The sequence below is a fragment of the Lepidochelys kempii genome, chromosome 24 (genome assembly GCF_965140265.1).
Source record: "Lepidochelys kempii isolate rLepKem1 chromosome 24, rLepKem1.hap2, whole genome shotgun sequence".
NCBI classification, from domain to species: Eukaryota; Metazoa; Chordata; order Testudines; family Cheloniidae; genus Lepidochelys; species Lepidochelys kempii.
Genome location: NC_133279.1, coordinates 3,032,856 through 3,046,063, shown reverse-complemented (window position 1 = coordinate 3,046,063; position 13,208 = coordinate 3,032,856). Strand labels below are relative to the sequence as shown.

General features: G+C 47.2%; 1 protein-coding gene across 1 annotated transcript in view; it reads left to right on the top strand.

Moving 5' to 3' along the window:
* Positions 1-10,376, top strand: part of LOC140902846 (T-lymphocyte surface antigen Ly-9-like) — a 71,636-nt gene extending 61,260 nt beyond the window's left edge. The window contains exons 10-13 of the mRNA XM_073323414.1: positions 3,235-3,287; positions 4,340-4,432; positions 5,606-5,707; positions 6,707-10,376. Of these exons, the coding sequence (XP_073179515.1) occupies positions 3,235-3,287; positions 4,340-4,432; positions 5,606-5,707; positions 6,707-6,793 (335 nt within the window). The 3' untranslated portion in view covers positions 6,794-10,376. The remainder of the gene's footprint in view (positions 1-3,234; positions 3,288-4,339; positions 4,433-5,605; positions 5,708-6,706) is intronic.
* The last annotated feature ends 2,832 nt before the right edge of the window (positions 10,377-13,208 follow it).

The window sequence follows — 13,208 nt, the reverse complement described above, 5'->3', positions numbered from 1 at the left end:
GTTGCACAGGACAGTCATAGGAAGGGTTGCGGTGTAGGTAGCAGTGAGGCAGGTGCCATTTTGTGTTTCTTCTCAGATGCAGAATGTCGCAGGGCCAATCACACACACTGGGCTCTCACTCCCTCTCCTGGCAGCTTTACATTTGTTCTTCCTTTGTCCGTTTTCTTTAATCTGGAATGAAATGCACCTGCATGGGAAAACACCTCTTTTAATCTCTGTTTACGGGAACGACAAAGATGCAGCTGAAAGGATGGGGCTATAAAACGACAAGGAGTTCAGAAAAAACGAAAGGTGCAAGGGAGAGATTTTCTGGTTAAAAGGGAAGAAAAATATAAGTGTCCATTCCCCCTTTCTAAGAATATGGAAAGGTTCCAGTTTAATAAAACAAAGGAAGAATTGGAAGCATGGGACTTGTAGCTTTGAACAGTAATTTCGTGCAAACACCCCTGAAGACAACAGCAAAAGATCTCACAAGAGCTAAAAAAACCACAAGAATGACATTGGCAGGTTTAAAGACTGACGCCGAAGCTGGGAGAGATGGAATATAAGGAGGAACGGCGCCGCTTCATAAGCAGCTGTCCCACGCTAGGAAAGTATCTGTATTCAGGAGAACACTGAAGCACTTGCCTAAGCCCCAGTGCAGTTTATGGGACTTAAAGCTGGGTTTGACGGGCAGTATTACCTAGTGGACAGTGCCCTGACTAGGACTCAGAAGATCAGGGTTCTAGTACCGACTCTTCCACTACCCTGATGCGTGACCATGGAGGAGTCAGTTTCCCGCTCCGTGCCTCACTTCCCCATATGTAAAATGGGGATAATGACCGCCTTTGTAAAGCGCTTTGAGGTCGACTGATGAAAACCCCTAGACAAGAGCTAGATATTAATTACTCTTAAAGCTAACCATGTGTTTAAGTTTTTTCCTGAATCAGGGCCATTATGTACCAAAGACTAACCTCTACAGCTGCAAAGTATAAAGGTCTTTTTAAGAAACCAAACGGAAGGAGCAAAGATGCCAGGATTGTCGCCACTCAACAAATGCTTCCCATTCCCTGGACTTTTGATAACTCATTTTGGAGTTGTCGTCATCAACACAACCTGCAGGCCAGAGGAGAATTAGTCCCGGGGCTGTGCAGACTGGACATGTTACAAAACGAGCCATTGTGTTCTATTCCTCTTTCTCCCATGGAGACTTCATATTTATTCTCTGTTGTTTTTCCTTAATCTGAAATAAAGGCTACATACATGGAGAAGTACCTGGTTTGCTCTTTATGGTTGGAGATGTCTTAACGTGGATATCCAAGCCCCCTATGGCAGTGGTGGTTGGGATCTGGCAGATCCCTGATACCTCTGCTAGTTTGGTTTAGTTTTAAGGCTGTGTGGTTTTAAGTTTAGTTTTAAGTTTTATAGTTTTTGTATCAGAGCACTGAGAGCAATTTCTCAAATCTTGATTGTAAAAAATTCACAAATTTTGAATTTTCAACCTCCTCTTCCTTCCCCCCCCTCAACATAAACTGCTGCAAATGGCCCACCTTGATTATCACTAAAAAAGATTATCACTACCCCTCCGCTCTCCTGCTGGTAATAGCTCACCTCTCCTGGTCACTATTGTTACAGTCTGTATGGTAACACCCATTGTTTCATGTTCTCTGTGTATATAAAATCTCCCCACTGTATTTTCCACTGTCTGCATCCGATGAAGTGAGCTGTAGCTCACGAAAGCTTATGCTCTAATAAATGTGTTAGTCTCTAAGGTGCCACAAGTCCTCCTGTTCTTTTTACGGATACAGACTAACACAGCTGCTACTCTGAAACTTGTCATCTTGAATACTGCGTACAGATTGGGTCCCCTCATCTCAAAAAAGATATACAGGCATTACAAAAGGTTCAGAAAAGGGCAACTAAAATGATGAGGGGTTTGGAACGGGTCCCATATGAGGAGAGATTAAAGAGGCTAGGATTTTTCAGCTTGGAAAAGGGGAGACTAAGGGGGGATATGATAGAGGTCTATAAAATCATGTGTGGTGTGGAGAAAGTGAATAAGGAAAAGTTATTTACTTGTTCCCATAACATAAGAACTAGGGGGCAACAAATGAAATGAATGGGTAGTAGGTTTAAAACAAAAGGAAGAAGTTCTTCACTCAGCGCACAGTCAACCTGTGGAACTCCTCGCCTGAGGAGGGTGTGAAGGCTAGGACTATAACAGGGTTTAAAAGAGAACTGGATAAATTCATGGAGGTTAAGTCCATTAATGGCTATTAGCCAGGATGGGTAAAGAATGGTGTCCCGAGCCTCTGTTTGTCAGAGGGTGGAGCTGGATGGCAGGAGAGAGATCACTAGATCATTGCCTGTTAGGTTCACTCCCTCTGGGGCACCTGGCATTGACCACTGTCAGTAGACTGGATACTGGGCTGGATGGACCTTTAGTCTTACCCAATATGGCCATTCTTATGTTCTTATGGGGTTTTTTGTTAGTTTGTTAGTTTGTTTTTTACATTTTTCCCTGTTTCAAAGCAAGTGTAGAACTGGTTGCAAATTTTCAAGTTTCTAAAAAAGTGTCGAGCTTCTAAAGAATTTTTAATTTCAACAAAAACAGGGGGAAGAATTGAAGAAATATAAGTATTTTCCCCTCTTTAACCCCCCCCCCCCCCCGCTGTTGTTTAGGGCTACTAGATTAATAATTTTAAAAGTCTTTTCTTTTACTAAAAGTAAAAGCTCCACAGACAACTAGTCACCTGTTTTTTATTCTTTGAACAGTTACTTAGTACTTTTCATCCTTAGATATCCCAAAGTGCCTTGCAAAATAATTGATAAAGTTTACGGAGATTTTTGTCACCCATCATTGTAATGGAGCCACCTCTGAGGGGGAACATGGCAGCTGTTTAATACTGCATAGCAACCCTGCTACAGTTACCAGAGTTAGAATTTGGCCGGGTTCTAGGTGAACACCCCTGGTCATTCACGAAGTGCCCAAGAATCTTTAATGACTCCAGTTCAATGAGCCCAGTAACATGTGCAGTGTGGATCAGAAATAACACAGATTTCCCTTAAGCACTCAGGCGAGAGGAGAATGCATGTCCTCCCCATCTGTCTGAAGTTACCATACAGAACGGATGAGGGCACAGCAAGGGGGACTGCCCAGCCCTATGCCATGAGTCCAGTGTCTCCCAGTTCCCAGTCTCCACTGGCAGTGGGGTCTGTTCCATTCACTTACTTCTCATGTTCTTTTCATTGCAGAGGCCGATGCAGAAACAAACACAGTTTATGCCAAAGTCGGTAATTCGCCACTGGTGAGTTCACCTAAAGCTCCCTCATTGTGAAACCATTACCAATTCGAGGCAGTGGGTCGGCTTAGCCAGAAGAATAGCCAGGATGGGTTGATGGTACCAGTGCCTTAGATTTACCACGAGTATGGGACTGTGGGGCCCCAGTCAAGGGACAAGTGGGGCTAGCAGAAACACTGGGGTCACTTTGTGATGGGGGAAGAGGAGGCGGCGTTGGAAGCAGCCAGAAAATTTTTGAGGTTCCTTTGGAACATGCAATAATGCTCGGTCGATGCTGAAAGCGGCAGCTGCTCTTAGAGAGAAGGAGCAGCTGTTCCAATCCTTTGTAGCTGCAAAGGGCCCTGACCCAACAGAACCAGGCCTCCACACGGGACGGGATGGAATCCCGTGCCCAGTGTCCATTCCAGAAGCCCTTGCGGGCAGGGAGCCTTTCAGCTAAGAATTAAGACTAGAGATGAGCAAATAATTGTTCGATTCAGGGCCTGAACCGAAAAAATTCCAGAAAAATTTCGGTTCGAACTGAAACTGTTTTTGCAGAGTTTTTTTTTTGCTGAAGAAAAATGTTTAACTTGATGCAAAATGAAATTTTTTCAATCCCACCCCCTCCCCCCCAGCGTTAATTTTGGGTCATTTCAGGTGTTTTTTGCCCCAACCCCCTTTTTAAAAAAAAAAACCAAAACCTAAATTTTGAAATGAATTGTGGTTTCAAACCAAAATAATCGAACTCTTGTTTCAAAATGGTAGAAAGGAAGTTTGTCAGAATTGGAAGAGTTAAAACAAAATATTTTTACTTTGAAGTTCCCCCCCCCGCCCATTTTTGGCCAAAACTAGTTGCTGAATTGACCCCCAATTGCGCCGAAAAATGCATTTTGGGCAAATTTGCTATTTGCCAAAAAAGTTTCACCGAACTCTAATTCCGACCACAGCTTTGGCCTTGTTTGCCCCTTGTGACGATTGCACTCTGACCTGACTCTGCAAAGCATTATTTAAAGCCACTTCACTCAGCTGCTGCAAATCTGTGTCCAGCTCATGCTATGGGGCGGGATCTGTCTATTTAGGCTTGCAGTAGAATGGGGACTCAGAAAAGGGGTCCGGAGACCAAGGAGGACGAGACAAAAACGATCTATTCCAAGGTCCATCACCCAAACCAGGTAGGAGTGCTACACCGTGCTTTCCTGTATATTTATTTGACATGGGTTTCCTTCTCCTGGCTGGCAGAGTTAAACACTGTGATCGCTGACCCCTAGCATGCTACGGGCTCTAATAACAACCACTAGTGTAACGGGCCCATGGCTAGGTGCTCTCTGATTTCAGGGAAAATATGGACAATGATCTGGACATCAATGAGACCTGGAGGTAGCGATGATAATCAACACTTAAACACAGTGAACCAAGTTCTGTGCTGAGCCTGCGGGAGACAGAGCGTGGCAGAGGGCAATGCAAATAGAGACAGGGGAAAAGAGACTTTATCTCCCCTTTATGCTCTGAGAGCTGGTCTGGGAAGAGGACCAGCCCCCACAGCACAACTTAGAGTAGCCCCAGGGGCCCAGGATAGTGCGAGCTCACAGTTCCCCAGCCCCTGGTTGCACTCTTTCCCAGTCCACCCCCGGCATGGCCCTGCGCGAGGGCCTCTACAGGCATTGTACGGACACCCTGTACCACCACGGAAACCCCGCTGCACTGGGGAGGTTTGGCTGGAGGCTACCCTGCCCCTCTTTATGCCTCCAGATCAGCCCGTAGTAAGACACAGAAGTGAGGCCAGTGAGTCTCCTTTGCACACACAGGCTGACAGATTCCCTGGGCCCTATTCTCCATTACCCCGCCCCTTCTGTGCTGATTGACGGCACCGTAGAGGGCCACCAGCTCAGGACAGGAGTGTTCGACGCTGGTGTAAATGACCGCGCCAAGGGTGGTGGTGAATCAGGCGCCGGCCACCTACTTTCAAGGGACGTCTACCCCGCAAGCAGCAGGCTGGCAGATCAGACTTGGGCCGTGGTGCTGAAGACAGCTGTGTGGATGGTACGGCTCAGGCAGGAGCTGGGAGGAGAGGGTCAAGCCCGAGTCACAATGTTTTCACAGCTCTTTTAGCTTGGGAGCCGGAGCTCTGCAAGCCCCGAGTCTGTGGACCTGGGCTCGGAGACTGGCTGCTGTGAGCTGTGCCTCCATCCAGGGCCAAACCAGGGGAAAGCTTTCACACGCTGGGGACTCTCAAACTCCCGGCCCCATTGATGCTAGCGGGACCAGGATTCCACCCCGGATCCCCAAGCGCTTGGAGCTTTTGTCTCCTGACAGGAATAGTGACAGCTCTGTCTCTTTCATTTCAGTCGCCTCCACAAACGGATGATGAGAAGCTGTGCAAGGAAGGCCTGGAATCCATGGAGAAGGGCGAGAAAACCATTTATGCCACAGTCAGCCAGCCAAACCCGGCAAGTGGGGTTTGCATCCTGTTATTAGAGGGTGGAATTCAGGGTTTGTAGGGCCATGGCTGCCTGAGAGGCCCCGTTCTGTATCCAGTTGGGCCACGATCCTGCAAGGACATCATGTGGGCGGACCCCAGTGTCCATGCAGAGCAACGCTGACTCCAAACAGGCTCGAGTCATGAGCTGTAGCATGCAGAGTCGGGGCCTAAGTTGGTTGCAACTTCCATTGACTTCAGTGCGATTCTCCACTGAGTAACTGGGAACAAAAATTGGCCCCTAAGGGGGAGAGGGATTGTTGAGTAGTCAGCTGTGGGGGTGACTGGAGGGTAAGTACACTACAGAGCAGGAAAAACATCCTGATTGTGGCAGTCTGGGCTTGGGGTATAGTGGGAATTTTCCCTTGTAGGGAACAGGGGAGCCCCATCACCCGAGATGAGAGCTAGGTGAAATACTTCAACTTAACTTTTTGGGGGAGGGAGGGGAGGACGATTTACAGCAAATTGAAAAGTTGAAAGAAAAAAAAAAACTTTTGGGTTGAACAAAAATGTTTCGGTTCCATTCGAAGCATTTTCAAACATTTGTGAATTTCAAAAAAATAAATAAAGGAAATTTCAAAACAAGTCATTGTGAACCAAAAAGAAAGTAAAACATTTCATTTCAAAAATGTCAAACTATTGACTTAAAAAAAATAAATAAATAAAAAGTTCCGAGATAAATAATTCAGCCAAACCCAGACGAATTCCTGAAACGGTTTCATGTTGCCAAATCTGCATTGTTTGTTGAAATTAAGTTTCAGCTGAAAAATTTCACCCAGCTGTAATCTTAACCTGAGCCCAGCACTCTAGACACCCCCATGAGTCCTTCTATCCCCCCATGAGAACAGACCTGCCCCTCGTAACCTAGGCATGTTTCTGGCACTGTGTGCAGGGCACAGACACGACTTTTCAGTATTTTTGGCTTTCCCATCGCTAACATTTCTGCTCTTTGCTGTTTCTGGTCTTGCAGACAAAGACCGCCAAGTCCACAGATGCTGATGATTCTGCGGCCACTCCAAAACCTCAAGCGACAACAGAATACGACAAGATCATCTAATAGTTTGTCAAGGCAACACAAACATGCAGCGAGAAACAAGGAATAATTGAGTACCCCAGCATCAGACAGCCAAACAGCAGAGGATCAATGAGTATAATTTGTACAGCGCCTGGCACCATACGGTCCTAGTCCCTGACTGGGGCTCCTGTCAAGTACTGCAACTGTAATGTGGACAGACCCCAGTCCTTGGTGGGTGGGATCAAACCGGGGACCTCTGGAGCTTAAAGCATGAGCCTCTACCGCATGAGCTAAAAGCCATCTGGCTGTTAGCTAAGGATGTAGAGCAGACTCATTAATGGCTCTCTCTCTACGTGGTCTAGGTGCTAGACAGACCACATCCAGACGGTGTGTGGGTTACACAATGCAAATAAAAACACACACACAGGCCCAACAAAGAAAATAACAGAACGCCTCTAGCCATCACCTTCAGCCCCCAACTAAAACCTCTCCAACGCGTCATCAAGGATCTACAACCTATCCTGAAGGACGACCCATCACTCTCACAGATCTTGGGAGACAGGCCAGTCCTTGCTTACAGACAGCCCCCCAACCTGAAGCAAATACTCACCAGCAACCACACACCACACAACAGAACCACTAACCCAGGAACCTATCCTTGCAACAAAGCCCGTTGCCAACTGTGTCCACATATCTATTCAGGGGACACCATCCTAGGGCCTAATCACATCAGCCACACCATCAGAGGCTCCAGAGTAACAGTCGTGTTAGTCTGTATTCGCAAAAAGAAAAGGAGTACTTGTGGCACCTTAGAGACTAACCAATTTATTTGAGCATGAGCTTTCGTGAGCTACAGCTCACTTCATCGGATGCATGCCGTGGAAACTGCAGCAGACTTTATTTATACACAGAGAATATGAAAAAATACCTCCTCCCACCCAACTGTCCTGCTGGTAATAGCTTATCTAAAGTGATCATCAGGTGGGCCATTTCCAGCACAAATCCAGGTTTTCTCACCCTCCACCCCCCCACACAAATTCACTCTCCTGCTGGTGATAGCCCATCCAAAGTGACAACTCTTTACACTCTTTACAACAGAGGCTCGTTCACCTGCACATCTACCAATGTGATCTATGCCATCATGTGCCAGCAATGCCCCTCTGCCATGTACATTGGTCAAACTGGACAGTCTCTACGTAAAAGAATAAATGGACACAAATCAGACGTCAAGAATTATAACATTCAAAAACCAGTCGGAGAACACTTCAGTCTCTCTGGTCACTCGATTACAGACTAAAAGTGGCAATTCTTCAACAAAAAAACCTTCAGAAACAGACTCCAACGAGAGACTGCTGAATTGGAATTAATTTGCAAACTGGATACAATTAACTTAGGCTTGAATAGAGACTGGGAGTGGATGGGTCATTACACAAAGTAAAACTATTTCCCCATGTTTACCCCCCCCCCGCCCCCCTCCTTCCTCAGACGTTCTTGTCAACTGCTGGAAATGGCCCACCTTGATTATCACTACAAACGGTTCCGTTCCCCCTCCCCCTGCTCTCCTGCTGGTAATAGCTCACCTTAAATGATCACTCTGGTTACAGTGTGTATGGTCACACCCATTGTTTCATGTTCTCTGTGTATATAAATCTCCCCACTGTATTTTCCACTGCATGCATCCGATGAAGTGAGCTGTAGCTCACGAAAGCTTATGCTCAAATAAATTTGTTCGTCTCTCTAAGGTGCCACAAGTCCTCCTTTTCTTTCTGCGAATTCATCTAGAGTGAAATTCACCTCTGTGCTTGCCCCTTACGCAAGAGCTTTACCCTCCTTAAAACACTCTTCAGCTTTAAGGCTGTAGTCTATAGACTTTGATGACAAGCACACTATCAAAACTCAGTATTAGCGTACATAGCTCAGACTCTGGCCTGCAACGCAGTGAGACTCGGGCCCTAAGAATCTATAACTTGGGCAAATCCAAGCACTTTTCTGTCACTGGAAGGCACCTCTCGTTGCCCAGGTCCATCTCCAGTAAAATGTCAATGACCGCTCCAAACAGCCAGAGTTGGTCAAACAAACGAACGATCAAATACTTACTAATGGGAAAAGTTTACTTCCTCCCTACCTGATATCCTCCTATTCAGAAATGAAGGAACCTTTTTTGTGCAGGGATTTTTTTTTTTTTTGCTCAGGAATGTTTCTGTGGAATCCCTCAGCAGGCGGAGAGTAGCCCCAGAAAAGTTTCAGTCTTGAAGGGGTATGCAGTGGTGTTGCAGCCGTGTCAGTCCCAGGATATTAGGGAAACAAAGTGGGTGAGGTCATATCTTGAAGGGGAACATTTAGGAACCTTGGGGCGGGTTCGGCGGGAACCTCCTCATTCCCCTACATACTCCAGCTATAACAAAGGGAATGAATTTTACTAACGTTGAAAAGAAAAAACGTGAAGACAGGATAAAGCAAAGGAAATAAGATGCAACCCTACTGGAAAGTTGGAGACGTGCCATGCCATGCTCGGCGCATTCCACAGAACGCCGGTGGGCCATACAACATGACAGACACTTCTTGTGGAAGGACTTCAGTGGAAAAGTTCAGTTTGAGTTGAACAAACTGTTTTGTCCTAACAAAATCTCAGTGGTTTGCTTCGGTTTTGACTAATTTTATTTTTAGAAGATTTAAAAACGGAGATTTGGGAACAAAAAGTCCTTGCAAACTGACTGACTTGTGGCCAAACTTTCAAGGGCTCGGCCCTATGGCCGGGGCAGGTTCCCTGCAGCACACGGCTCTTGTTGCAGTTTTGGGGGCAAAGCTAGTTTGAAAATCTGGGCTCAAGTGTTGGAGCCTCTGGCAGGGCCACAACATGAACTCGATTCTTCTGTGTCCCTCGCTACTGCCTTCCCCACGCGATCATCCTGTTCTCCTCCCTTTAAGCTACTTCTACCTCCTCCACTTCCGCAGTTGTTCTCTCCTACTGAGCACTCCCTATGTGCCCCCCAATCTTCCCTCCCGCCTGGTCCCTCTACCTCTTCCTCCTTTTATTTATTATTTGTGTTCTCACGTGCCTTCCTCCTGGGGAGACGGAGCCCCAGTCACAGACTAGGTGCCATACGAACACATGCCCGAAGACGGTCCCTGCCCAAAGAGCTTCCAATCTAACTCTCAGCCAAGAGAGAACAGGCCGACACAGACAGACCAACAAGGAGTTCAAGGAAACAATATTGGTCAGCATCCGGATAGTCTGGGGGGTCCCTATGCTGCTTCTACACCTACAACAGTCTCCCACTTTAAACTTCCTACTTTAACTGTAAACTCTTGGGGGTGGGGGGTGGCAGGAACAGTCTGTTTGTCCTGTGTTTATACAGCTCCTAACATCATGGATCCCTGGACTAGAACTGTGTACTGTGGTATTGCCGGGGTGGCACATGATGAATAATACTTGTCTTCCAAGAGCTCCCTCTCCCCTCCTTCCAACCCCCTAGTTCCCTGATCCTTACCCCACTGTCCTCCCCAGTGACTCCTGCTTTCCTGGAATCGTGGGGCTGTATCGCCACCCCCCCCCCCCCCCAGAGAAGGCCCATCGTTCTGTTTGCAAGCTACCCTCTCTGTATAAACCATTTGGATTTTCAGACGTGTGTGTGTTGATGAAGCATCATTGACGGGTGTCAACGGGAACAAGTCCGGGGCATTGTGGGAAAGAATCTGAGGACTCCAGCTAGGAGACAATTTAAGGACACGATCCAGAGACTTTACGTGAATGGATTCTCCACAGACAAGGGATATTGGACCAACTGGGACTCAGCAAATTTCTTCTACCTGCAACTCCTATGAGCTACAGCCATGCTGGCTCAGCACATCACACTATGTGGAGGACTGTCCCAAAATGCCCAGCAAAGGAATAATTCTTTAGTGTTCTTGATGCAGAGAAGAACACTTCAGGCGGGGGGGGGGGGTGTTTGTATGAGACCTTTTGCATAATGGGCTCCTGACCACAGATGGGGGCTCCAGATCTTGCCATAGTTATGGAAATTTTGCATCAATGTAAGCCAGTGAGGGAGCAGCCTGTGCAGGGGCTGAGAGATTAGAAGTGAAGACACCTTGTGGGAAGGGGGAATGCTTTTCAAAGGGTGGGAGCGGGAGGAATAAAAATGAAACGTGGGGCTGGCTGGAGAGCAGGAGTTCTTATCAGCAGAAAGAGGGTCACCCACTCAGCTGGCATGCGGAGCCAGAGCACAGACCCTCGGCAAGAGATTGTCCCAGCAGCACCCAGGGCTACCGTCTATGACTGCGATCCTCAGCTAGTACAAGTCAGTGCAGTGCCTCAAGAGACTTTGGAGCCAGTCCCAACTCTGCCACTGCTCTATTGTGTGACCTTGGGCAAGTCATGTAGCCTCTGTCTCAGTTTCCCCCATCTATGTCATGGGTATATAGCCCTACCTCCCAGGGGTGCTGGGGGGTTAATTACTCTGGGGATTGTGAAGCACTCAGAGACCATGGGGATGGAGCCATATAAGTGCTCTATGCAGATTGCTCAAATGTCCCAGTCTATGTCTTCACCTCTCCCACCCTCCACACCTGCCCTTTGTTACACCATCTGCTCAAATAAATTGGTTAGTCTCTAAGGTGCCGCAAGTCCTCCTTTTCTTTTTGCGAATACAGACTGACACGGCTGTTACTCTGAAACCATCTGCACCGCTTCCCCTCTGGGTGTAAGGATAAGGCCTTTGTCTGCAGCCATACTGTAAGGCCTAAAGTCTCAGGCCTTCGTCTGCAGCCAGATTAAAAAAAGAGCAGCCGAGCAGCAGCCATTAGCTGAGAAGCAGGAAGTCACATCCTCACATTCCATCTAAATTACATTAAAACAATGTAATATCAGACTGTTAAGAAGGAGACCCCATCCTAATGGCCCCCACTATCCCCAGATAAAGAAACAGATCTTAAGATGGTTAAAGAAAACTTAGTTTGATAGCATCCTGTCTGTCAAGAAATCCCTTATCAACAGTTGTGATTGTGAAATCCTCATTTCTTCATTGTTTTGTCATTATGGTCCCCACTTCCCTATTGTTTATCTGTATGGTCTCTGTCTGGTTCTTTAATTTTTCCTGTCTGTTACCTAATTAATTTTGCTAGTTGTAAATTAATTAAGGTGGTGGGGTAGGACTCGTTAAAGAATTTTGTTACACTGTGTTAGGGTTGCTTAGTAAAATGTAATAAAATGATTGGTTAAGATATAGCTAAACAGGACTCAAATTTCACTATATAAACTGGGGTCCAAAAGGAAGTTCTTTGGGAACCGACTCCAGGACACAGCCCCAAAGATCAGAGCTGCCAGACCTCAACACTCTGCCAACGACACTGTGCAGAGACAGGAGCCCCCCAGATGGACCCCGATCCTGACTGGCCAGCAGGGAAAAGTTTGTCTGTCTTCTTGGGAGTGTTGAGCACTGTGTGTAGCATGCACAGTCTGTTTTGGGTGACTGTTAATAAATAGCGGTCAAGTATCAGGGGGTAGCCGGGCTAGTCTTTATCCACAAAAACAACAAGGAGGAGGCTGGGTTGGATCTTGGAGTTGCATCTGAAGAAGTGGGTTTTTTTACTCACAAAAGCTTATGTCCAAATAAATCTGCTAATAAATAGAGGATACAGCTCTTTCACTGGAAAGAGGTCCTGCAAACCCGCAGGGTTGTGCCTGAGCCCTAGGAACAGGGTAAGGGTGGGTGCCCTAGGCAAGAGCGTGTGAGTAACAGAGAATTTTGTGTGGGTAACATGGTCTCTGGGTGCATCCCCTCAGACGTCAGCCCTCCTGCCTTTACTTCTCCTGGCACACAATGCCACAATTCGCCCAAGCCTAGACCGAGCCCTGGGTTACAGCCACTTGCCCCCGGACATCCTGAAGGTGTGACTGGGTTCGGCATGGGCAGTTCTTTCCTTTGAGAATCTGTGACCGGCGTATAATGACCAGACAGCCTCTGAAGACAACAGCACTAGTTATCTTTGCAGGAGGAAAAAAGCTTTTAGAGAAAGAGGTGTTTTTAAAGACCGTCTCCAGCCAGCTCGTCCCCTCCAGTCTCACCATCCCCTGCTAGTGACATAGGCAGGCCCAGCCCCTTCACGCAGCCCCAGCAGGGTCATGTCTCAATTTGGTTCCCTCAAACAAATACCAACCCCCTTTAGCCCCCTGCATACACACACTTGAGTGGGTCCCTTTTAAATCCTGCTCTCGTTCTTTTGTTCTTCTGTGTTCCTGGCCTTTGGACTTTCAAGACAGACCCTGTGGGCTGAACCGGAGTCCTCAGAGCCCATAGGTCTGGTGCTGTCCTTTGCCAACTCAAGTGTTGGCGGAGCGGCCGCTTACCTTGAGCCATTCCCTTCTGTCCTGCCTGTTTCCCCAGTCAGCCCTCTGTTGGGTAAACCCAATATATTCGTACAGTACATCCCAATAGCCAGGCCAATGTATAGGGGT